At 38.9% G+C, this 27676-nt stretch overlaps 1 protein-coding gene across 1 annotated transcript in view; it reads left to right on the top strand.

The window, feature by feature from the left end:
* Positions 1-10904, top strand: part of RPF2 (ribosome production factor 2 homolog) — a 33225-nt gene extending 22321 nt beyond the window's left edge. The window contains exons 8-10 of the mRNA XM_040238490.1: positions 1907-2009; positions 7772-7916; positions 8452-10904. Coding sequence (XP_040094424.1) covers positions 1907-2009; positions 7772-7916; positions 8452-8631 — 428 coding nt within the window. The 3' untranslated portion in view covers positions 8632-10904. The remainder of the gene's footprint in view (positions 1-1906; positions 2010-7771; positions 7917-8451) is intronic.
* Positions 10905-27676: the final 16772 nt, after the last annotated feature.

Raw genomic sequence — 27676 nt, 5'->3', positions numbered from 1 at the left:
TTTTTAAAAAGAAATTGTATGTTCCTACTCTAAATGGAAAATGGTATATAATAACGTAAATAATGCATTGTAGGTTATATCTGCCTGTATATCATTTAAAATTCTCATGTGCCACTTGGGTGTTACTACCACTCTGAGAAAACAACCTACTCCCTTATCTTGGTGGTTCTTTTCTGTCTTGAACACTTTAGGTTGCTTTTCTTTGCTCATATAGTTGAGATTCTTTGTTGATGTTTTCTTGTTGGCCTCCACCATATAACAAACACTAGTTCAATTTAATAGTCAAAGTTTGAACAACCATTTTTATAGACCTTTGCTGTATTAACCTGTCTGTCTGGGTAGATTAAAATTTTATATCTTGTTTTACATTTTCTAAAAAATTAATAATCACAGTAAACATGATATACTCTTGTGCTGAGCATTAGTTTAGAAGGAGAACTTCAAAACTGAAAAATTATTAGGTTGGTACAAAATTGTGGTTTCAGACCGTGAATTTTAAATCATTATAAGCAGCTCAGACACATCTTTATTAATCAAAATAAGAACCATTACAATCAATACATTTTTGCCATCAAAAAATAAGTTTGTTTATTTTTGTAGCATAAAAACCTGCTTCGGGAGTCAATAAACTCTTGGAAAGCATTTTTTGCATTGTTCTGCTGGTTGTGGAAGCATTTTCCCTGCAAAAAGTTGTCAAGATGCTTGAAGAAGTAGTATTCGGTTGGCGAGAGGTCATGAATATGCTGGATGAGGCAGAACTTTGTAGCACAGTTTGTGCAACTTTTGAAACATTGAATTGGGCCCTTTCTCTTGACCCATGCCAGCTGCAGGCATTGCGGTTTTCAGGGTACCTCATTGATGTGCTGAGCATATTTCTCAGATGTAATGGCTTCACCAGAACTCAGAAGGCTGTGGTGGAGCAGACCGGCAGCACTAGACAGTGACCGTGACCTTTTTTGGTGCCGGTTTGGCTTTGGGAAGTGCTTTAGAGTTTCTTGTCCAGCCATTGAGCTGGTCGTCACCAGTTGTCATGTAAAATCCACTTTTGTTGCAGGTCACAATCCGATTGAGAAATGTTTCAATTGTTGCGTAGAGTAAGAGAAAATGATGCTTCAAAATGACAATTTTTTTGATTTCCAGTCAGTTCACAAGGCACACGCTTATAGAGCCTTTTCACCTTTCCAATTTGCTCCAAATGCTGAATGACCATAGGATGGTTGATGTTGAGTTTTTTGACAACTTCTTATAGTTGTAAGAGGATCAGCTTCGATGATGCTCTCAACTGGTCGTTGTCAACTTCCGATGGCCGACCACTATGCTCCTCACCTTCAAGGTTATTGTCTCGTTTGCAAAACTTCTTGAACCACCACTGCACTGTACGCTGGTTAGCAGTTCCTGGGCCAAACATACTGTCGATGTTGTGAGCTGTCTCCTCTGCTTTATGACCCATTTTGAACTCGAATAAGAAAATCCCTCAAATTTGCTTTTTGTCTAACATCATCTCCATAGTCTAGGATAAATATAAAATAAACAGCAATAATAAATCATAAGCAGAAAACCATAAAGCAGGAAATTCACACTAAAATGATATATAGTATAACCACATTTATTTAGAGTGTATTCCAATATCAAACACCAAGTTTCAACAATGCAAAAACTGCAGTTACTTTTGCACCAACCTAATACATGGCTCAGTGAACTAAACACAGAAATATAGTAATGAGATTAAATGATAGAAGGATGGGACCATCACATTTTTCAGGGATCAGTTTTGTGCTACTTACCTTTTTTAGATAAGACATTAAAGAGTTCCATTTGTTTAGAATGCAGCTAATCTGTAACTGAATTTTAAAGGTATGTTGGTCTTAAAAAAAATTTTTTTTAACGACCTAATGTGTACTTTTAGATTTCTTCAGAGGCCCCACAGTATCAAATATCCGCCTGGCTGGTTTAGAGTATGTTCTACACTTCACTGCCCTGAATGGGAAGATTTACTTTCGAAGCTATAAGTAAGTGCATTTACATGTTTTTATTAATCATCAAGGTTAGCATTTTAGTGTGACTATTTAATAGAGCTCAAACTGAGAACTGGTGTCTGACCAGAAGTTTATTTGAAGAGTTTGCAAAATAGCAGTGACAAATAGCTCTGTGCTGATCCTCAGGTCTGTCACTCCCCTGCTAACTTCTGCCTCTCAGAAACCCTGCTTTTCCAGGATTCTGGAGCCTCAGACACTTTTTCTGAGCTCAAAACACGTATTCAGTCTTGATTTGCCCTACTTTTATGCAGTATTTCCTTATTTTTCTTGACTGGACTTAGAGCACCAACCTACAAGTCTTAAGCCAGCTAAAGCAAATCTCAAAACCCTGAGTCTAAAAAGATGGAGTTGAAGGGAATAAGAACATTCAATGACTAGATTCATTTTACCTTCATTCTCCAGCCTAGGCCTTCTACCTTACCCCCAACACAATATAAATATAAATCTGAACAAGCTGATTTTGTTTTCATTAAAAATCTAATGACATGTTACAACTGAGCATTTGAGGTAAGCATCAATTTTTCCCCTCGTATTTAAAATAAAGTTCCAGTGCTGATGATGGAGCCCACACTTTCCTAAAGAATACATTGACTCCCACAAACTGCCTGCACATTGAACTCAGAGTGGTGTCTGTTTTGCACTGCGCCGTGGCAGTGCAGCCTGAGTGCTGACAGCCCGGGGTTGGCAGTGTCTTCTGTGCAAGCGTGCTGTTTGTGCAACTATGTGTGGGCTTCAGCATTTCATCCATGGTTTTAATTTTGTTTTTGTCTTAATGGAATACGTGATTGACCAGCTTGTGTCCAGTGAACATCTAAATGGACTAAATGTTCACCTGGTGGTTTTTTTTTTTTGGTCAGTAATTTCCATCTTTTTCTCAAGTGTGTATGGAGTCAGAGATATTCAGTTCTTTTCACCCCATGAATGGTACCTCTATTTCTGTTTTTCTTTTTTTTTTCTTATAAATAGTTGAGATTGAAAGCCCCTGTAGTCTGTTGTTTGAACTTTCAAACTTGGTTTTGGGACTTTTAAGAACTAAAAGCCTAACTAAACTATTTATGATATTTTGACTCCACTTATTCTAGTGTAAATAGAATGCTAGATTTTTGAGTAAAAAGAATAGATATGCAACAAGCAATGATGGTTTACTGTATAGCACAGAAAACTATAGTCAATATCTTGTGATAACCTATAATAGAAAATAATTTCAAAGATAATATATGTGTATATGTATAACTGAATCACCTTGCTGTGTACCTGAAATATTGTAAGTCAACTATACTTCAATAAAATATATATATATTAAGAAAAAAGAAAGTATATAAAAGATGAAAACTCACTTAACATAAAATCTTTTTGAAAACTTATGTTAAACAGGGAGATCCTGGGGATACAGTGGAACTAAAAATATAAAGATAAAAATCTTTGAGAAAGAGAAATGGATGGTAGTAATAATCTAAAACTCTTTCATGGTGAACAATTTCAAAGAAAGTATTCTCTTATGTCGGAACTTATATTTAGTGAGATTTTCCTGGTGGTTCAGTGGTTAAGACTCTGTGCTTCCAATGCTGGGTGTGTAAGTTCAGTCCCTGGTTGGGGAAATAAGATCTCGCATGCTGCACGGCACAACCAAAAGTTTTTTTTGTTTTTTTTTTTAATTGTATTTAGTGAAAGGAAAAATTAATTTGTAAAAGAAAAGAAAGAAATATTAAAAAAAGCAAAATGGACAGAAAATTAGTAAATCAGACTTAAGAACAAGGATAAATTGACAGTGTAACTATAAATAACCATCCACCCACTTACTTTAATAAGTATATTATTGTTGAAATGCATCTCCCATTAAAAAAAAAAGATTTGAATTTTTAAAATTAGAAACCCTGCTGTAAAATTTTAATCCCAGGTTTTCATATCTATATCCCCTAATAGCTATTAGCTATTGACTTGAAATAGAAAATGGACATTGTGATTGAGAGCAAGCTGCTAGTGGGAGAATCCCTCGATGTGGATTAGCTTAGCCTCCTAGAGCTGTGCTCTGCTTAGGAGAGGAAGAGGTGGTCCCTGGAATGAGCATCAGCTCTGAGCCTAGTGACCTGGCTCTGTGCCAGGCTTCACCACAGAACATGGTCAGGTCACCTCTCAGGGCTTCTGTTTTTTCTTTGCAAAGTGTAGTGATACCGTGTAGGTAATTCTGAGGTACCTCTGAGATGGATAATTCTCCTTTTTTCAGAGGGAGAGAGGTGCAGACAGAGGTAGGAATGTGCCAGAAAAGAGTTTCTGTCCTCGTGTGGCTTCTCAGGATTCTCACAGGCTACTCTTGGGTGTCCTGCCCTCTTCCAGCCGGCCCATAGGCAAAGTTAAGGTGATAGTTAATGTGTGTGCGCAGTCACCTGGTCATATCCCACTCTGCGGCCCCATTGACTGTAGCTCGCCAGGCTCCTCTGTCCATGGAATTTTCCAGATAGGATTACTGCAGTGGGTTGCCATTTCCTACTCTAGGGGACCTCCTGACCCTGGGATCAAACCTGAGTCTCCCCTGTTAGCAGGTGGATTTTTTACCACTGCACCATGGGGGGGAACCCCAGTAGTTAATATTGACACTTATTTATTTTTTTTTAATATTGACACTTATTAATTTGTGAAGATGAATGAGGATTATAAAATGGTTTTGTGCTTTTTGGATGAAAAGAACTGTGAGTATGAAATTACATTAATAGATTTTGACCAGACCTTTTGGGGAAATTAAGCATAGTGTTACTGGCATTTTCCTGTATATCCAATAATAATTAATTCCTTGGAGAATTTTGTTCACTATAGGGCCAGAACTATTCATATGAAACAGAAGATCTTTAATAGCTGCCATGTATGCCTTTGCCATGGCATCGGGTAGGTTTTATGGGGAGAAATATGCAGAACAGGAAGTATTAGCATTCCTTAAAAAGCAAACAACATTCTGGGCAGGGAGTTTAAGTACTGAAAACAGAAGAGGGGGATGTGAAAGGAAGAAAAATAAGGAAATTACAATGTAAACAAGAGGGTAATGCCAGTCTTTCTCAAGAAATAGGCAAGTCATGCATAAATACGTATAGAAATTACCGATTAACATGTCTAATAGCCTAAACCCATCTGAGAGGGAAGGAACTGGGTTCTGTTTGTCTTTGTGTCCCTGCATCGTGTACCATCTAGTCTCCCAGGACTGAAAGTCACGTTTGATTTAGAGCTTATAGGGAAACAAAAAACAGAGCTTGAGGTTAGGATCTGAGATGGAGATTTACATGGGATGTAAATATTCTGGGCAGTAGTAGGTATTTGACTGGAGATACGAAAGCCTGGAATCAAAATGTCTGCTTTAAAAAGAAGTGCAGTGTTTATGATGGCATTGAGGGTAAAGGAAATGGTTTTAATTTTATTTTTTAAGAGTTGATATTTAATAGAGTCTTCATGTATTTTCCTTAGTATGATCACAAAAATCTTTTATAAATTCTCCTAATACATTTCCTCTGAGAAAGTGTAAATAGATGGTTGTTTTTTTTAAAGATTAGCATTTAATGATTTTAGATTCTAGATTTCATGATTAAATTCTGTTAATAAAAAGAAAAGATGATAGCTCTATCACGAGAAACCATATGCAGAGAACTGAAAGCCAGAGTAAGTTTCCTTCTATTTCTATCAAGTAGAAATAGAATAATAAGCATACTCAATGAAGTGATTAAGATCATCCACACATACTATCTAGTGTGGCACTATAATTAATTCATCAGTAAGTAGCAGCATATGTAGTTATATGTAGTTACATGGAAACAATCTTACTAACTTTCTATACTGCTCAAAAGATTACTCTGTTGGGAGGACACTTGCATAAATAAAAAGCTGCTTGGGTAATCTGACTCCATCAGGCATGCCATGAACTGTTCTGGATTGACAGGTTTTCCATTTAGCTGAAATTAGCATTTTAAGTGGCAAAGGAAATGGCAACCCACTCCAGTATTCTTGCCTGGAGACTCCCGTGGACACAGGAGCCTGGTGGGCTGCTGTCCATAGGGTCGCACAGAGTCGGACACGACTGAAGCAACTTAGCATGCATGCATGCATTGGAGAAAGAAACGGCAACCCACCCCAATATTCTTGCCTGGAGAATCCCAGGGACAGAGGAGCCTGGTGGGCTGCCGTCTGTGGGGTCGCACAGAATCGGACACAACTGAAGCGACTTAGCAGCAGCAGCAGCAGCATTTTAAGTGGCAGAAATTTTTTTCATTGAAATTTTATGTGTGTGATTTCCTTGATTTCTTAAGTTAATCTACTGAACACAAGGTATTTATCAAGATTTAGTCTTGTTTTTTTTTTTTCATTTCTTTTGTTGGCTGCTTCACTCGGCGTACAGGGATCTTAGTTCTCCAACCAGAAAGTGAACTCATGCTCCCTGCAGTGGAAGTGTGGAGTGCTAACCACTGGTCCACCAGGGAATTCCCAAGATTTAGTCTTGATATGAGTTCAGCATGATAAATACAGTTTATTTGAGATATGAAAGATGTAGAGGCGATTGCAGAATAAAAAATAAAAACCTGTGATATAAAAGTTACATGGTCACTGCCCCTGTATGCTTTGAGTGAAATATTAAGGACAATGGCATGATGTCAGCCATCTTCAGCTCCTAAAAATGTTTTCCCCTACAGTAGGCCAGAGACAGGCCTTCCCTCAGGTCTCCTCTCCCAGAATCCCCATGAGAAGAGTGGCTTAAGGGCCCTTGTTTAAGCTCCTTTTTTCCCTGTGCTTGCTCCCTTAAAGCCCCATACTAACATTTATTTTATCTTTTAATGTTTGTATGTTTTTGTTTGTTTAACATTTCTGCTCTTTATATATCCTAGGCTGTGGGGTTTTTTGTTTCTGGTTTTTCCTTTTTGCCTTGTTTAGTTGAGTGTGAACTACTGTGTCTGATACAGCGTACCTATCTCTGTGACTCTTCCAGAAGCCATAAAAACACTTCTTGTAAGTGGACTGTATTGGTTGGTTATCTTCATGTGACACAGGGCTTTTAATAAGGATTTACACATTTCACTCCTGCTTCCTGGTATTTGCTTATTCCTGGGTATTACTTACTCTGCTTTCCTCTTCTGTTCTTCCTCTTCTCTGTGTCACTTGTTACTTCTTTCTCATCCTGGCTTTAATGTGAAAAGGCTCATCTTTTCTGAACATTATTATTTAGTCCTTTTCTGTGTGGAGATCTGATCACCATAACAAATTTGAGTCTTTCAGCACAAATAACCTTCAAGTCTTTGAGCAGTTCTTACAATGTCACTCCCCAAAAAAAAGAATTAAATGAATCTCCCTTCTTGCCCACACTGTATTCTTCATATGCTTTTGGATCCAAGGTTATTTATACATATGGTATCCAGAAAGTCATGGTTTTGTTACATTCATTCCAATCTATAGAGATCAGTGTCTGTGCTTTGGGGAAAAGTTGATTCTGAATGGATCTTAGAGAAATAAGAATTTGTTAATTATGTAAATATAATGTCTTAAAGATCCATTTAAAATTTTTTATATAATTATGTAAACCTTAAATAAAGAAATCAAATAAAAGATTCCTTAGGAGGACTATCTGTATATAAAGTATTAAAATTAGGCTTTCCAAACATTTTGTTATTTTATGGAACTATAATTCTCTAGAACAAAAATATTTGGAGGAATGGGATTTTGATTATCAAAGTCAAAGCAACATTTCTTTATGCTATTTCATAAAGGTTGCTGTTGAAGAAATCTGGCTGTAGAACACCACGGATTGAATTGGAAGAGATGGGACCCTCGTTGGATTTGGTTCTGAGGCGGACACACCTAGCATCAGATGACCTTTATAAATTATCTATGAAAATGCCCAAAGCCCTGAAGGTACATGACTTGCAGATTGGTGCCATGTTTATTTGTATATTCCTCTCTCCTTTCCAAAAAGGATTTGTAGCATATTATATTAAGGGACATATATAAACAGATCAATATAATAGGTGAAATTAGACTTTCAGAGCCAGAGAAAGAAGGAAGAAGCAAATAAGCCAATCATAAAGGATAATAAAATTGTAGAAACCAAGCATCAAGTGTTGCCGAGTGCTTCCTGGTAGCCAAGACTGCCAGTTTTCAGCAAAAATAGGTCTCATTTTGGGCATTGTGAAAATGTAATTTCAAGCATAGGATGTGTTTTGACTTTTGAATGGTTTTAAAAAGCAAGTAGAAATGGCATCTCTGGAATGCCAGTAAAGATTTGAAATGATAGTCACAATCCTTAAGCTAAACATAAGAACTTCTCTCGGTGCATGACAATGATTAGTCTCTTAGGTTGAAGTTGTTAAATGATAGTTGTTGTACACTAGATTTTTATCAGTTCATAATAGTAGACTCAACTGTTTTTTCATATATTACTGTTTCATAGCCAAAGAAGAAGAAAAATATCTCTCATGATACTTTTGGTACAACTTATGGAAGAATTCATATGCAAAAGCAAGACCTAAGCAAACTACAAACCAGGAAAATGAAGGGGCTGAAGAAGCGACCTGCAGAAAGGAAAGCAGAAGATGAGGAGAACAAATCAAAGAGAATTAAAAAGAATTGATGGAGTTTAGCCAATAGCTGCATTTTTATTGTAGTCTTAAGAGAATTATGAAGCATCCATTGTTTCAGAGTTTCTTATAAGATTTTATTATATATTTTTATAACTTGATAATTTACCTAAACTATATATATTATATACATTATGAACAGTAACATACTAGTATTAGGTTGAAAGTCACACTCTTACTGGAAATATTATACACAGGTATGCCATTTTCTTTCTGTGATGTGACATTACCCTCTGCCCACCCTCTACAGTGTACCCTGTCTCATTGGGTAGATAAGTGAGGAAGGATCCCCAGAACAACCAATGGTATTTTAGAGAATTTTGAGTTAAGCCTTAGATAAAGGGAGGAAGCCATGGAAAGTGTAAATGTTCCAAAGTAACTGTATACATGCTCAGTGTGAGCTGCCTGGAAATGTGACCCCATCTCCCAGCATATACCTACAACTGACTTTCCTGTTGTTTTGCCTAAAATTCTACCAGAGATTCATTTTGAGATTTTTAGTTTTATGTCTTAGAACATAAATCTCTGAGATGTCCACTACCCGACATATTACCTTACTATTGATTATTTTAATTTCAAGAGATTCTGCTACTAAATGAAGCCTTATCCATCTTCTCAGAGAGAAAAGAAGTTTTGCTAAGGGTCGAAGTGAGAAAAGAGGAATGGTAAGTTAAGGCAGAGGACATTTGAGGGTACCAGGTAGCCCTAGGTAAAGGGCACACAAAGGCCCTGGGTGTTCACATACTGAGTAGGAGTAAGTCAAAGCCAGACAGCTTGTTTTGAAATTTTCTTGAAGACTGGCCCTGTGCCTAGAAAAATGGCAAAAGGCTTTCTACTTCCTATTCCTAGTATTGCAAACTTGTTTTCCCTAAATGTAAATTTTAGTTTCCTTGATTGATCACTGGCAAAGAGGCTCCTTCACACAACCCAATTATGTTGTACAAGAACAAACATACATAAGCCGTGGTGTGTTATATGAAGTAGAAATGCTTTTGTTTTCAGTTCCATGTCAAGGAGCTCCTCCATGGCTTTGTGTGTGCATGCATTTATGTGAGTTTGCTGACACTAAGCAGAAACTGGAATCTCAATTTTACTCTCTTTATCCTTTCTCTTTTGTAAACCCATTCCTTAGCTTTCCCTCATCCCATCCCTTTCCAGATGTCTGATACTCTCCTCTTAAAAAGGAGGGTGTTAGTATCGCTTATGTGCACTTGCTGCTTGATTCTACATTGTTTTTCTTTTTTTTTTTGGCTTCTCGTTGCAGAACACAGGTTCTAGGCACACAGGCTTCAGTAGCTGCAGCACTCAGGCTTAACAGTTGTGGCACATGAGCTTGGTTGCTCCAAGGCGTGTGGAATCTTCCCAGACCAGGGATCACACCTGTGTCCCCTACGTTGGCAGGTGGATTCTTATCCACTGCATCATCAGGGAAGTCCTTGACTATAAATTTAACCAAGACTACATAATTATAGACCTGAAAAAAGAAAAGTGAAAGTGAAAGTCACTCAGTTGTGTCCTACTTTGCGACCCCATGGACTATACAGTCCATGGAATTCTCCAGGTCAGAATACTGGAGTGAGTAGCCTTTCCCTTCTCCAGGAGATCTAGACCTGAAGTAGGCAGATTTTGTCTAAATGGAGAGAGAGGGTTAAATTAAAACGATTCATGTCCTGCTATCTGCAAGTAGATGGACAATAGCTGGGGAGAAAGGAAGTCATGAAAGAAGCATCAGTAATGATAGGAGTATAGTCTTTGCCCAGTGCTTGACCCCTGACAGGTCCAACTAACACTGATGAAGACAGTGATTCAGGAGGCAAAGCAATGGGCCCTTTTCACCAGTCACTTACAAGAAGGACCCTCTGCCATATTGAATGGCTCTTATAACTGATGCCATCTTGGGCCTGTTCAGCGCCTCCTGTCCTTCAGCTGACCCTACCTAGGGCTGTAGTGTGTAGTAAATCTCTTGTCAAGGGCTTTGTAGTGAATAGATACTGTTTAGTGATGATTAGGTCCAGGTGGCCTCTGCACTCTTTATTATTGTTAGGCTCCAAACAACAATGAAGACCTTGGCTGACGTATTCCCAGTACTCAGGAGACTAGTTACCCATTCATAAATCTTGACTTTGGAATGCACTTCCTGTTTTCCAAGCACGTACCCTCGTACCCTAGGTTAACTATAAAAATCTCCAGTGGCAGCTGCGAATGTTTCCGGATGTCATCCATCTCATCCTACCCTCTAAGTAAACTACCCTATAATCTGATCGCATGAAGTGCCCTGCCTCATTTTTTGGTCTCAAGATATTTTCTCAGTTTGGTGGGCATGTTTTGTTCCTTCTGTCCAATAACACCTTGATCCCTCTCCATCAGGAAGACCTATCTCAGCATTTCAACCAATCTTAATGTAAAGATCGCCACATTTTCTGCAGATGTGACGTCTTAAAAGTGTTTTGTTGTTTTAATCAGTAACGTTCAGAGGTAGTGAAGGACAGGGAAGCCTGTCATGCTGCAGTCCCTGGGGTTGTAAAGAGTTGGATACAATTTAGCTACTGAACAGCAACAAACAGTACAAGCTTTTGTTTCCTGTGCAGTTTTTTAGTCTTTGAATCTTCTTCATAAGAGAATATTACATAGTCTTACTGAAATCTAACTCAGAGACTTTTTGTTGTGGTTGTCAACTATCTGGAACTCTTGATTCACCATTTATATCGTTTTTGTGGGAAGTGCATTTTAATTTCCATCTGTCCTTGAACTTTAGAACACAACATACATTAATTGGAGAATATGTATCCATTTCAGTAAAGGTGGTAAGTTCCCTGTCCTAAGTTTTACTTAAATTTGGTTTTTGATAGATGAGAAAAGCAGATTATTATTATTTTTTAAATACAAAACTTGTATATTTTCTAGGATATTAATATTAATACTGAGGTATATACAATTTCATGAAGTTTGATTCCTTTTTATAACTTAAATGCTATTTATTATCTTGGTATTGAACATAATGCAAAGTAGAGGTGTTATTACCCAAATCAATAAAGGAAGTGGTGGAGGTGAACTTAGCCCAAGTCAGTTTTCAATTATCTAGCTTCTTCTGATCTCTTCTTCCTTTCATTTATATTTTTACCCATTTCTCCTCTCCTCCACCCAAAGGTGAGGCCAGGAAAAGATTCACAGAAGTTTTAAAATGGAAGAAGTTAAAATCACAAACCACTGCTAAATTTGACCAAGAAGAAAAGGTTTGTTTTTTAATGGAATTTCAGTATCAGTACTTTGTCCATTATGGAATTAAGAGCCTACAAAAATACACAGTATTTATTATTATCCTAATGAACTTTTAATGGATCATAGAAATCTTCAAAACACCTCATAATTGCATGAAAGGCAGATATATTCTAGTGTATATACATATATGTATTTTAGTGTATATGTATTATATATATACACATGAAATTGTGTAGACCATTATTCACATCCATTTAAATATGCTTCTGTTGGGTCTTCTTGGTAATCCAGAGGCTAAGAGTCTGCGTTCCCAATGCAGGGGACCTGTCTTCGATCTCTGGTTGGGGAACTGGTTCCCACATGCTGCAACTAAGATCTGCTACAGCCAAATATTTACAAAAATACATAACCTACTATAAAAAATAAGCTACTGTGAACAAAAAGTTAAATTGGATTTGTTGGCTCAAGGCTTATGCCAGCTGTGAGAAGAAAGTCAACTTGCTTTTGTATGTATATTTAATTTTCTTCTCATACCAACAACTTTAGTGGTTCAAGTTTAAAAACAGCAAAGATAACACTTTTTTTCTGTACCACCCAGAGTGGACCATATTATGCCATGTTTGAAAATTTTGACTGCCTTGCTTGAATTGAAGTCTTTGCACCTTTTCCAGTTCAAAATTCTTAGGGAAAAAGTTTTAGAATAAGGCATAAACATAAGGTAAGCCTTTCAGCATATTTAATTTTCTTGATTTGGTGCTTCCTTGAAACAACTTCCGTTCCTCCCCCAATCCATTCTCACCTCCCACCCTGCCTTGTCACACTCTGAGCACCAGAAAGTAGGTTCTAAACACAGGAAGAAAGGTCTGACACCACAGGCCCCTGCTTGTTAGTGGGGCTGAAAAAAGTGGAAAGTGGAGTTGCTCAGTCGTGTCCGACTCTTTGCGACCCCATGGACTGTAGCCTGCCAGGCTCCTCTGTCCATGGGATTTTCCAGGCAATAGTACTGGAGTGGGCTGCCATTTTCCTTCTCCAGGGGATTTTCCCGACCCAGGGATCGAACCTGGGTCTTCATCATTGTAGACAGACGTTTTACCATCTGAGCCACGAGGGAAATCTCCAGTGGGGCTGGAGTCTGTATTAAAGAAGATTAAAACAAAAAAGGGGTGGTGGTGATGGGAAAGATTCTAGAACTCAACAGTTAAGGCTTTTGCCAAGCAAGGAGCAAGGCCCCTGAGCTTTTAAGTCTTTTACTGGATTGGAATTGATTCCTCAAGCTCAGGTTCACCTAGAAACAGAGTGGCAAGTGTTGGCTCTATGAGGCATGCCCTCCCGTTAAGCTGGAACCCAGGGCTGCAGAGGCCCTGGCTCTGGATGCCAGATCAGGGGAAAGGACCTGCAACCAGAGCCAGAGTTGAGCTTAAGCAGAGGCTGTGTTCAGGGATCCCCTCTGTCCCTCTGAAACACTGCAGGCAAGCTCAGAAAGAGGTTTCTGGAGGGCAAAGCACTACCTGTTTAGTGTTAGCAGGTGCATTTAGAATGGACTTGGAAGATTCACATGCATCAACCTGATAAGTTTATTTTCCCAGCCCCTTAGCTAGAAGCTAGTTCCTCAGAGTCAGCTGACAAAACAGGTGGCAAAGAGACCTGAATTGAGACATCACTTAGAAGACAATCTGATTGCCTCTGGCTCAGAGCTAAGAGGCAATCCTAGGGTTTATGGCACTGGGAGAAAGAGCATGAGAATCCATTGCTGTCCCCTTAGGCCTCTTTCCATCCATTTGACTCATAGTCTAGTCACAGGTTTGAGTTTTATGCCCAGCACCTTCCTCTGCATAGAGGGACCTTGGGGAAGGATTAAACTGAATTTTGAAAAATCAGTCATGGACTTCCCTGGTGGCACAGTGGGTAAGAATTGCCTGCTAAGGTAGGGAACATGAATCCAATCCCTGGTCCGGGAAGATCCCATATACTGCAGAGCAATTTAGCCCATGCACCACAGCTTCTGAACCTGCTCTCTAGAGCCTGCAAGCCACAACTACTGAGTCCATGTGCCTAGAGCCCCTGCTCCGCAACAGAGAAGCCAACGAAATGAGAAGCCTGTGCACCTTGACGAAGAGTAGCCGCTACTCACTGCAACTAGAGAAAGCGCGTGTGCAGCACTGAAGACCCAGTGCAGCCAAAAATTAAATAAGTAAAAGATGAAAAAATCAATAAAAAATGCGAACATGCCAAGGAGCTCCTCAAGAGTGGAATATGTGGGCGGCAGTGCCTAACACTGCAGGCAGAACAATGTTAGGGACAAGAGTTGTGGCCTTAAAAGAAAGTGATGTCATCTCCTGATGCTCTCTGAGCCCTCAGCTAAGATTTAAAAAGACAAGGATCCAATTAAAGACAGTCAAAACCATTGGCAATACCAATTAGTGGTATGGTTCCCTAAGTAATGTTAGAAGTGTTAGTTTTTCAAGAAATGCAAAGAAAACAAATGCGGCTTTGTTTTGTGCTCGTAGCACTAGCTGGCAGAGTTCTTAAGTGATTTCCATGCTTAGGAAGTGAGAGGAACAGAGCCATCATGGTTGCAAAGTGGGGCTCCATAGTCCTCACCTCAAGGTGGATGAGATGTAGTATGGAAAGCACCAGGCTGATTGAAAGAACCTGAGTCTTGATCCCAGAAAAGGACCATTAGCTAATCTTGAAGGAATTATGAGGAAGTGGAGTGAGGCAGATTTGGTCCTGGCAACATTCTGGGGAGAATTATTACACAGGTGGGTTGTGAGCACTTTCTTGGACAAGAAGGTGGTCATTGCTAGAAGCCAGCATGAATTCCCTGGGAGCTGGAGTGTTAACTGATCACATTGCTTTTTCGAAAGGAATCCTTGCCTGGCAGATAGAGAAGTGGTCATTCACTCATTTATCAAGCATTATTATGTTTCAGAGGCTTCTCTGGTGGCTCAGTGGTAAAGAACCTGCCTGCCAATACAGGCGACACGGGTTTGATCCCTGGGTCCAAACGATTCCCTGGAGAAGGAAATGGCAGCCCATTCTAGTATTCTTGCCTGGGAAATGCCATGGACAGAGGAACCTGGCAGGCTACAGTCCGTGGGGTAGCAAAGGAGTTGAACATAACTTACTAAACAACAACATTATGTTTCAGGCATCGTGCTAGAACAATACCTTACAGGTATATGTTTCCAATTTAGAAAGCATTTTCTTTAAAATACAATTTTGGGAATTCCCTGGTGGTCCAGTGGTTAGGATTCTAAGCTTACACTGCAGGGGTCTGGGTTTGATCCTTGGTTGAAGAACTAGGCTCCCACAAGCCCAGAAATCAATCAAGCATAATAAAATAAAACTTTAATTTTTTTTTCTTGATTATAAGAAACATCATTTTTCTGATTATTGAAGAGAGATTTGCAGAGGAGAAAAGAAAAGTCATGTAATCTCACTACCCAGAATACTACTATTAACATTTTGCTACATCTTATTGCTTTAAAAATGCAGGTTCTTAAGAAGATGATCTTACTATATTATTTGGAGTTCTGTTTTTTTAAAAAAGCAAACTTTTTAAAGTTAAAATTTTTAAATTAATACCACATTCAGTTCAGTTCAGTTCAGTCGCTCAGTTGTGTCCAACTCTTTGCGACCCCATGAATCGCAGCACGCCGGGCCTCCCTGTCCATCACCAACTCCCAGAGTTCACTCAGACTCACGTCCATCGAGTTGGTGATGCCATCCAGACATCTCATCCTCTGTCGTCCCCTTTTCCTCCTGCCCCGAATCCCTCCCAGCATCAGAGTCTTTTCCAGTGAGTCAACTCTTCGCATGAGGTGGCCAAAGTACTGGAGTTTCAGTTTTAGTATCATTCCTTCCAAAGAAATCCCATTCATCTCCTTTAGAATGGACTGGTTGGATCTCCTTGCAGTCCAAGGGACTCTCGAGAATCTTCTCCAACACCACAGTTCAAAAGCATCAATTCTTCAGCACTCAGCTTTCTTCACAGTCCAACTCTCACATCCATACATGACCACAGGAAAAACCATAGCCTTGACTAGATGGACCTTTGTTGGCAAAGTAATGTCTCTGCTTTTCAATACCACATTAATTTCCCATTAATACCACAAATGGGAATGGGATATTATTCAGATAAGTAAATGCAATGAATTTTTACAAAATGAATGTACTGTTATAACCATTATCCAGATAAAGACATATTGTCAAGCCCTTTAGAAGCCCTTTATACCCCCTTCAGTCATGAGCTAGTAGTAGTAGGGTTAACTACTAGGTACCCTGCTCTTAAAATCAGTATCAAATTATAAGTGTTTTCCTGTCATTAATTTTTTTTTAATGTGATATAACTGAAAAAGCATTCAGGCCAATTCAAAGCAATTTGAAGGACTAGTGTACCCAAAGACTACTGATGAATGATGAATAATCTGTGATATCTACAAAGGAAATCTTTGTTGGCAAGCCTCGGGGCTCTGTTGTTGACTTTTGCTCCTTCAACAAGTTTATCTTCCACTTGAATGAAGACAGGGCACATTTGTGGATGACAAAGCAGGGGGCCTATTAGAAGACATAAATGTAAAATATCTTGGCAGGCTTGGAATATGGCCTGAAGCCAAAAAGACAAATTTAGTTTGATAAATGAAAAGTTCAGTACCTAGAGGGGAAATATATATGAACATTTTTAGTATAAGAGAGATGTGGTTCTACAGTTGGGAAATGACCCAGGGGACAAACCCTATGTCAGTCATCAGTGTGAGCAGACTTCCTGAAAGATCCACAGAAATTTAAGCTGCACTGACAGAAGTACAACATTCAGATTGACTGAAATAGAATACCTGAAATACACAAGAAAGTCTGAAAACAGCAAAGCCTGATATGAGTATACAGTAATAAAAAGTGGAAGAACAGAGACCCATTGTACTCTAATCTGCTCAAACCACATTTGCAGCATTGGTTCCAATTCTGGGCACACACTTGGAGGAACTTGAGCTACCTGGACTGTGTTCAGAAGATGGTGACAAGAGCAATGAAAAATCTCCAAACCTTGCCAGATCAGATGAAGATGATTTTGCCAGGGGGAAAAAAGGCAGTCACTAAACAAATTTATTTTTATCAACTTAATTGGAATATAATTTTTGTACAATAAAGTATATCCCTTTAAAGTGTATGATTTGGTGAGTTTTGACATTTGTATAAACCCATGAAAACACTAGCACAATAAAGATGGGAACATTATCATTACTCCAGAAAATTCCTTATGCTTCTCTGTAGTCCATTCTCCCTCTACCTTAAGCCCCAGGCAACCATTGATCTGCTTTCTGTCAGTCCAGTTCAGTCGCTCAGTTGTGTTCTACTCTGGAATCCCATAGACGGCAGTACACCAGGCTTCCTTGTCCATCACCAGCTCCTGAAGCTTGCTTGAACTCATGTCCATCGAGTCAGTGATGCCATCCAACCATCTCATCCTCTGTCGTCCCTTTCTCCTGCCTTCAGTCTTTCCCAATATCAGGGTCTTTTCAAATTAGTCATTTCTTCACATCAGGTGGCCAAAGTTGGAGTTTCAGCTTCAGCATCAGTCCTTCCAGTGAATATTCAGGACTGATTTCCTTTAGGATGGACTGTTTAGATCTCCTTGCTGTCCAAGGGATTCTCAAGAGTCTTTTCCAACACCACAGTTCAGAAGCATCTGTTCTTTGGCACTCAGCTTTCTTTATATAATCCAACTCTCACATCTATACATGACTACTAAAAAAACCATAGCTTTGACTAGATGGACTTTTGTTGCAAAGTAATGTCTCTGCTTTCTGTCACTATAATTATTATTTTCTAGAATTTTATAGAAATGAAATAGAGCAGGGCTCCTATGACTGGATTCTTGCACTCAGGCTGAAGACTTTGAGGGTTGCACATCTTGCTTCATCTATCTGTAATTCATTACTGAATGGTATGTCATCTTATGGATGTATCTCATTTTGCTCATCTATTTATCTGATTGTGGGCATTTGTGATGTTTCCAGTCTGGGGCCATTATGGAAAAAGCTGCTATGTACATTCATGTTACAAGTTTTTGTGTGGACAAATATTTTCATTTCATTTGGGTCGATATCTAGGAATGGAATGGCTGGGTCCTGTTGAACACTCAGTTCCACTAGGAACTGTGTGAACAAGAGAGGCAGATTACCAGACTCACATTCTAGGAGGGAAAGAGGCAGGCAGTAAAAGTGTTCACAAATGGACAAGTTAAGAAAGTGATAAATGATACAAGGATGATAAAAGAGTTGATGAAATGACTAAGACAGGTTATCTTAGAATGACAAGGGAAGATATTTCTGTAAGAAAGAATGAAAGAAAGTTAGTCACTTAGTCATGTCTGACTATTTGTGACTCCATGGACTGTAGCCCACCAGGCTCCTCTGTCCATTTAATTCTCCAGGCAGGAATACTGGAGTGGGTTGCCATTTCCTTCAGGGGATCTTCCCAACCCAGGGATTGAACCCAGGTCTCTCACATTGTGGCTGGACTGTTTGCCAACTGAACCACTAGGGAAGCCACTAAGGAAGATCTGTGTCGAGGTGACCTTTCAGTTGAGTTGTAAATGTGCAGGAAGCAATGTGTGAAGGTTTGAGAAAGCACTTTCCAGGAATCAGGAAAAGAGCAAAGTACTTGAGAAGGATGTAACAATTGTCTCCAGATGTTCAAAAAACAGTCACGAGGAAAGAGGGTTAAATTTATTCTATGAACTTTTAGAGGCATAAGTATGACCAATGAGCAGACATTATATGGAGAAAAGTTTGAGTTCAGGCAAAACTTTTCATAGGACATTGGGAGTAGGAAAAGGATCAAGTTTTAAGTTCTTTTTGTTGTTGTTGATGGTTTGTGTTCTCTCTTTATTTCTTTTTGTTGTTGTTATTAAGTCCTTTCCTACTAATTTGAATAATAACCACAACTAGATAGACCTGGAACTAACTTGTGACTTTGATCTCTCAAAAAGTGAATTATTGGGATTTCCCTGGTAGTCCAGTGGCTAAGACTCTGAGTTCCTAATGCAGGGGTTCTGGGTTCTATTCCTGGTCAGGGAACATCCCACAATTAAGACCCAGGGAAGCCAAATAAATAAATAGAAATATTTTTTTAAAACAAAGTGAATTATTGAACAGATATAAATCTAACTTAAAACTAATTTAACTGGCTTGTGGCAGTCAAGTTTTAAGAAAAACAAAAAAGCAAAAAGCAGCTACAGAAATTTGTACCCATCTGTAAGGCAATTGATAGAAAAAATATTTCATTTTTCTACTCATTTGGGACTTAACAATAGGCACTTAGAAAATATTCAAGTATTCCTTGAGAGGCCAGGAGGGGAAGGATACATTATCTTCTTTCAGTTAAATGACACCTTCTATGGTTAGTGTACAGGAAGTGTGAGGACATGTTAATAAAAGTCGGGATAATCCTTCACCATTTACCTACATCTGTCCTTTTAAAAATAATGATTTGAAATTAAATGATATCTACCAAAGTATTAATGTAGATAAAAGATGCTGTCTTTTGGAAAATGTATTGGATATTGTAATACTATAATTATATAAATTACTCATAATACTGTGCCAACTTAATAAAGGAACAGGAAAAAGGAGGAGAAAGAAGGGAAAGAAAGAAGAGGAAGACAGGGAGGAAGAGAAAACCATCTCACCATAAGAAACTTGCTGCTTCCATCCTTCCACCACATCCTGAGTCCTTGCCTAGCTGTTTCTATAATAATCAGGTAAGAGTGAGGCAAGGTTTTAGTGCTATATGGCTTTGTATCATATCAATTCAATAAAGCATATCGTCAATTATCAATTCCTTATTGAATGAGCAGTATATTTAGGGTCATCAGCAGGAGAATTCCTTAGCTGTTTCTTTGCTGTGGGAAGAGTGCATAAAGAATAGAAGTAAGATAAAATTCTCCAAGCAGGCTCCTCAAGCTATGGTCCTATCACTTTTAGGGAATGTGGTATAGCCTACTTTTCCAACCCTGGTCATCCTCAGGGTCCTCAATTTGTGCAAGAAGGCAACTCATTTACCAGTAGCAGAGGACAGCTGTTTTCCAAGAACTTGCCAGAGAGTATAATCTTTTTTGGGATATATTCATGTATTGAATGGAGAAAGAAATGGCATCCCACTCCAGTACTCTTGCCTGGAAAATCCCATGGACAGAGGAGCCTGGTAGGCTACAGTGCATGGGGTTGTGAAGAGTCAGACACGACTGAGCAACTTCACTTTTGTTTTTCACTCTCATGCATTGGAGAAGGAAATGGTAACCCACTCCAGTATTCTTGCCTGGAGAATCCCAGGGACAGAGGATCCTGGTGAGCTGCTGTCTATGGGGTCGCACAGTGTCGGACATGACTGAAGCGACTTAGCAGCAGCAGCAGCATGTATTATGAGATTCGCCCTTTTAAAATGTACATATCCGTAGTTTTAGGATATTCACAGAGTTGTACAACAATCACTACTAACTTCAGAACATTTTTATCACCTCAAGAAGAAGTCCCATATCCATTAGCAGTCACTCTTCATTCTTCCCTCCTCTGAGTAATCCACTTTCTATCTCCATGGATTTGCCTATTCTGGATATTTCATGTAAATGGAATGGTACAATATGTGTTTTTTTGTGATTAACTTTCACTTAGCATAATGTTTTCAAAGTTCACCCATGTTGTAGCATGTATAAATACTCTAGTCCGTTTTGTGGCTGAATAGTGTTCCATTGCATGATATACTAGCTTGAACTCATTGTCACTCAGTATTCAAGTTAGGCCATTGGAAAAATGAGTAAAGTACTCAAATATATTTATATATGAACAGCAATGCTCTGTATGGAATTGTGCTGTAAAGGTCAAATGATGAAATGAAGATTGTCTAATCAAGTTACTAAACAAATAAATATGTTCATAAAATTACACATCTCCAAAATGGAAATTTGATTCACTCATACTTGTAGAAGCAATATAAATTGCATAAATCTTTGTAAGTTTTTGGTTTATTTTTTAAGATAATATTCTAATCAGATCTTTTCTTCCCCATCCCACACACGATTTACTATGAAATGTTGTCTCTTGTTTTAAATGAATTTCTTTTAAACAACTATTTTCCAATACTGGTTATCTCCAACTTCAAAAGCTAACAGTGATCATTTCTAGGTGGTAAACTTATGGGTGATTTTTATTTTCTCTTTTCACTTGTCTCTAGTTTTCTCAGTGAGCATCATTATATTTGTAAATATTGATAATATGTGAAAGAAGGGGAAAACAAGGCTGAAAAAAATAGTTATGGAAGTTCTCCTGAAAGATGCACAGGCTGTTTGTTTCTCCAGAGTACCTCATTGGATTATTAAGCCCGAGAGCGTTGAATTGCATTTTCTTTAGTGCCCTACCCTTTATTAAAGAGGATTCTAAGAACATCCTTATGTTGTTGCATTAAAAGATATCACTGGGACTGTCATTTATCACATCTTGTAGGACATTCTCTGAACACCTGTGTTAGTCTTTCCAGTCTCAGTACTAGAAATAGTAATGCTTCTTCCAAGGAAGTAGTTTGCTTTTTCAAAAAAGTTCTTACTGTTAATTTTTCAAATAGATACATGGAGATATAACTCATATGCTGTACAATTCATTCATTTAACATGTGTGATTCAAATGTATGATTCAGTCATAAAATGTATGATTCAATGGCTTTTAGACTATTTGGAGAGTGGCATAACTATCATTACAGTTAATTTTATAACATTTTCATTATCCCAAAAGAAACCTTCTACTCCTTAACCTCCATTTCCTCTCTTCTTCCCCAGGCCAAGATAACTACTAATCTATTTGCTCTATGGATTTACCAAATTTGGACGTTTCATTTAATTGGAACCATATGAAATGGGATCCTTTGTGACTGCCTTTTTCCCTTAGCATGATGTTTTCAAGGCTCATCCATTTTGTACATGTATCAGTACTTCATCGATTTTTCATTGTCAAGTAGTATTTCACTGTATGGATATGCCCCTTTCTACTTATTCATTCTTCTGTTGATGGCCATTTGAATCATTTTCACCATTTAGCTATTGTAAATAATGCTGCTATTAATGTTTGTGCACATGTATTTGCATGAATACCTGTTTTTAATTCTTTTAGATATATTACTAGGGATGGTATAAGTGAATTATGTGTTAATAATATGTTCTAATTTCTCCACATTCTTACCAAAACTTGTAGTTTTTTGTTTTTCTGCTGCTAAGTCACTTCAGTCATGTCTGACTCTGTGTGACCCCATAGACGGCAGCCCACCAGGCTCCCCCATCCCTGGGATTCTCCAGGCAAGAACACTGGAGTGGGTTGCCATTTCCTTCTCTTCACTTCTTCTTAAAGTGAAAAGTGAAAGTGAAGTCGCTCAGTCCTGTCAGACTCTTAGCGACCCCATGGACTGCAGCCTACCGGGCTCCTCCATCCATGGGGTTTTCCAGGCAAGAGTACTGGAGTGGGGTGCCATTACCTTCTCCAATGGACACTAAATGTTGTTTCATTTAGTGTTTTGCATTTTTTATTTTTCCGTGCTATTTAATTTATTTCATTTGTCCACAAAAGGAGATACTTCTTTGCCAGTAAATAACAGGTTACCATAAGCTGTTTTCAGACAGTTACTTTGCATTGCAGTTTTGATTTGCATTACCCTGATGACCAGTGACGTTAAATATCTTTTTATGTGCGTATTGGCCATTGGTAAATCTTCCTTGGAGAAATGTCTGGTAGATCCTTTCCTCATATGACAATAAGGGTATTTGTCTTTGGGGGCTTCCCTGGTGGCTCAGAGGGTAAGGAATCTGCTTGCAGTGTGGGAGATCTGGGTTGGATCCCTGGGTCGGGAAGATCCTCTGGAGAAGGGACTGGCTACCCACTCCAGTATTCTTGCCTGGAGAATTCCATGGACAGAGGAGCCTGGCAGGCTACAGTCCATGGGGTCACAAAGAGTCGGATGCAACTAAGAGCGACTAACACTTCCACTTTCTGTTTGTCTTTTAATTACTAAGTTGTATGGACTCTTGACGTACTCCTTTTCCTATTTGGAACTAGTCTGTGGTTCCATGTCCAGTTGCTGTATACTGTCACCCTGCTTATTTAACTTATACACAGAGTACATCATGAGAAACACTGGACTGGAAGGAACACAAGCTGGAATCAAGATTGCTGGGAGAAATATCAATAACCTCAGATATGCAGATGACACCACCCTTATGGCAGAAAGTGAAGAGGAACTAAAAAGCCTCTTGATGAAAGTGAAAGAGGAGAGTGAAAAAGTTGGCTTAAAGCTCAAGATCATGGCCTCTAGTCCCATCACTTCATGGGAAATAGATGGGGAAACAGTGGAAACAGTGTCAGACTTTATTTTTGGGGGCTCCAAAATCACTGCAAATGGTGACTGCAGCCATGAAATTAAAAGACACTTACTCCTTGGAAGGAAAGTTATGACCAACCTAGATAGCATATTCAAAAACAGAGACATTACTTTGCCAACAAAGGTCCGTCTAGTCAAGTCTATGGTTTTTCCTGTGGTCATGTATGGATGTGAGAGTTGGACTGTGAAGAAGGCTGAGCACAGAAGAATTGATGCTTCTGAACTGTGGTGTTGGAGAAGACTCTTGAGAGTCCCTTGGACTGCAAGGAGATCCAACCAGTCCATTCTGAAGGAGATCAGCCCTGGGATTTCTTTGGAAGGAATGATGCTAAAGCTGAAACTCCAGTACTTTGGCCACCTCATGCGAAGAGTTGACTCACTGGAAAAGACTCTGATGCTGGGAGAGATTGGGGGCAGGAGGAGAAGGGGACGACAGAGGATGAGATGGCTAGATGGCATCACCAACTCGATGGATGTGAGTCTGAGTGAACTCCAGGAGTTGGTGATGGACAGGGAGGCCTGGCGTGCTGCGATTCATGGGGTCGCAAAGAGTCAGACACGACTGAGCGACTGAACTGAACTGATGGGCTCTTTGTCATCGTTTTCCTGCCAAGAAGCAATCCTCTTTTGATTTCATGGCTGCAGTCACTGTCCACAGTGATTCCAGAGCTCAAGGAGAGGAAATCTGTCCTTACTTCCACCTTTTCTCCTTCTGTTTGCCCTGCAGTAATGGGGCCAGATGCCATGATCTTAGTTGTTTTTTTCAATATTTAGTCTTAAGCCAGCTCTTTCACTCTCCTCCTTCACCCTCATCAAGAAGCTCTTTAGTTCCTCTTCGCTTTCTGCCATTAGAGTGGCATCATCCAGGTATCTGAGGTTGTTGATGTTTCTCCCGCCTGTCTTGATTCCAGCTTGTCACTCATCCAGCTCAGCATTTTTCATGAGGTGCTCAGAGTATAGGTTGAACAAGCAGGGTGACAGCAGATAGCCCTGTCCTTTCTTCATCTTGAACCAATCAGTTATTCCATACAGGGTTCTAACTATTGCTTCTTGACCCACAGGCAGGAAAGTGATGACAAACCTAGACAGTGTGTTGAAAACCAGAGATATGAACTCTGCCAACAAAGGTCTGTATAATCAAGGCTATAGTCTTCTCAGTGGTCACTTACGGTTGTCAAAGCTGGACCATAAAGAAGGCAGATTGCCAAAGAATTGATGCCTTTGAACTGTGGTGCTAGAGAAGACTCCTGAAAGTCCCTTGGACTGCAAGGAGATCAAACCAGTCAACCTTAAAGGAGATGAACCCTGAATATTCACTGGAAAGACTGATGCTGAAGCTGAAGTTTCAGTATTTTGGTCATCTGATGTGAGCAGACAACTCATTGGAAAAGTCCCTGATGCTGGGAAAGATTGAGGGCCGAAGGAGAAGTGGGCGTCAGAGGATGAGATGGCTGGACAGCATCACCGATGCAATGAGCATGAACTTGGGCAAACTCCGGGAGATGGTGAGGGACAGGGAGGTCTTGTGTATTGCAGTTTGTGGGGCTGCAAAGAGTGGGACATGACTGGGTGACTGAACAACAACAACAATGAGCTTTTTATGGGCTTCCCCAGTGGCTCAGCAGTAAAGAATCTGCCTGCAATGCAGGAGCTGCAGGGGGTGTGGGTTCAATCCCTGGGTTGGGAAGATCCCCTGGAGGAGGGCATGGCAACCCACTCCAATATTCTTTCCTGGAGAATTGCATGGACAGAGGAGCCTGGCAGGCTACAGTCTATAGGGTCACAAAGAGTCAGATACGACTGAAGCAACTTAGCACGAATACATGCATGGGCTCTTCATACATTCTAGAATCAAGTCCCCTGTTAGATATATGACTTATAAATATTTTCTCCTATCCTGTGAGTTTTCTTTTTGTTTTCTTGATGATGTCCTTTGAAGCATGAAAATTTTGAATTTTGATTAAGTCCCATTTATTAATTTTTTCTTTTGTTGATTGTGTTTGGGTCTCATATCTGAGAAACCATTGCCTATTCCAATGTCATAAAGACTCCTATGTTTTCTCTGAAGGGTTTTAGAGTTTTGACTCTTACATTTAGATCTTTGATTTTGAGTTAATTTTTGTATTATGTGAGATAGGGAACTCAAATTCATTCTTTTGCGTATGGATATGCAGCGGCCTTGCACCATTTGTTGAAAAGACTGTTCTTTCCCAACTGAATAGTTTTGCATCCTAGTCAAAGGTCAGTTTGCAGTAAATATGAGTTTATTTCTGGACTCTCAATTTTATTCTGTTGACACATATGCTTGTTATAATGCCAGTCCATGCTGTCTTGAACACTGTTGCCTTGTAGTGAGTTTTGAAATGGAGAAATGTATCTTCAAACTTTGTTCTTTTTCAAGATTGTTTTGGCTTTTCTGGTCTCTTAAATTTTCACATGAAGTTTAGAATCAGTTGTTAATTTCTGCAAAGAAGTCAGCTGTGATTTTGACAGGGATTTTTGCAAACCATGAACATAAGATCTTTCCATTTATGTAGGTTTTCTTTAATTTCTTTCAATGCTGTTTTGTAGTTTCTTTTTTTTTTTTTAGCGTAAAGGCCTTTTACTTCTTATTAAAATTAGTACCAAGTATTTATTCTTTCTGACGCTATTGTAAATGGAATTCTTTTCTTTATTTCATTTTCTGTGTTCCAATCTGAATGCCTTCTATTTCTTACTGTTGCCTAATTGCCTGGCTAGAATGTCCTACGCAATGTTAAATAGAAATGAGGACAGCAGACATCTTTGTCTTGCTTCTCATCTTAGGGGGAAATAGCCAGTCTTTCACCACTGGTTTGATGTTAACTGTGGGTTTTGTGTTTTTTTTTCAATAAATATTTTATATCAGGTTGAAGTCATTTCCTTCTATTCCTAGTTTGTTGAGTGTTTTTATCATCAAGTGGTCTTAAATTTTGTTAACTGCTTTTTCTGCATCTGTTATGATGATCCTGTAGGGTTTGGCCTTTATTCTATTAATGTGACATGTTACATTAATTGGCTTTTGAAGGTTAAGCCAATCTTGCATTCTTAGAATAAATCCTATTTGATCATGGTGTATAATCCTGTTTTTACTCCACAAGACATACAAATGTGAGCCTCTAAAATCTGCTTTTACAAAGATGGAAGAATTAAAAAGTGAGTATTTTCATTACAAACACATTTACTAATTTTTTTTAAAAAAATTCAGAATAAGGAGCCCTAAAATAGTTGGAATCTTTAGATATTATATGGTTCTAGTTCCAAAAATATTGTTTGCATACATTCTTCCAGGAGCACAATGTATTTTAAAATAAGGTTCACCTGTGTTTATAAAATGAAAAAAGGGGAAAACTAATGTTTGGATTTCTTTTAAAGGTAAAATGTTAGTTGCTCAGTCATGTCTGACTCTTTGTGATCTCATGGACTATAACCTGCCAGGCTCCTCTGTCCATGGAATTCTCCAGACAGGAATACTGGAGTGAGTTACCATTCTTTTCTCCAGCAGGTCATCCTGAGCCAGGAATCAAACCCAAGTCTGCTGCATTGCGGTCAGATTCTTTACTATCTGTGCCACCAGGGAAGTCCGTTAGAGGTAAAGTCCTGATCTAATTATTGAGAGGATTAGCCAACTCTAATGTGGATTAGTCCACATTTTATTCATTTAGCAAAACATGCAAGCATAATATTTTTGCTCCTTTTCAACATGTTCAGAGGCCCAGAAACCTTTGGTACAGAATACCTTTTAAGGTAAATTTTATTAATGGAACTCCAGGAACTCTTACTATATCTTTGTTTTTGATTAGCAAGTCTCACTGCTTTTGCATAACCTTGGATGTTTTGAAATAATATTGCATTGTTCCAACAATCTTTTAGGTATGAATTTTTCAAACAAGGAGATTTATGGCCAGGTATGTCAAGGTAATTGCTGCTCTGCATCTTAAGATTTCACCTTAGATGCAGAGACTGTAACAGACTCTTTTTACTTCTGGCCCAGTTTTAGAGACTTGGAGTAGGTTCCAGTTTCCATTTGACAGTCCTTTGTGATGTTCAGCCTTTGTGATATGGGATGATTGGAGTAAACTTCCCTTCTACAAAGCTTTTAAAATAGCTTGAGTTTTGTTTTTTGTTGCTCAATTGTTTGAAAGGGAACACGCTTATGTGTCTTCATTTAATGAACTAGATTGAGTTTGGCACAGCGTTGAAAGAGGGTGCACTGCAGTTGATGAGATTCTGACCAATTTAGGCCATGGGATTACCTCTAACCTCCTTTACCCAGCTGTTACTAGAACCACTAACAAACAACCTGCTTGGAAGATGTCTTCATTCCATGCCAGCAAGGTCAGTGAAAGGTCTTAAATGACTTAAAGGAAGCAGGAGAGT

This window comes from Oryx dammah, unplaced genomic scaffold (genome assembly GCF_014754425.2).
Source record: "Oryx dammah isolate SB20612 unplaced genomic scaffold, SCBI_Odam_1.1 HiC_scaffold_4, whole genome shotgun sequence".
Taxonomy (NCBI): domain Eukaryota; kingdom Metazoa; phylum Chordata; class Mammalia; order Artiodactyla; family Bovidae; genus Oryx; species Oryx dammah.
The sequence above is the reverse complement of the archived record's forward strand: the minus strand, read 5'-3'. Positions and strand labels throughout refer to the sequence as shown.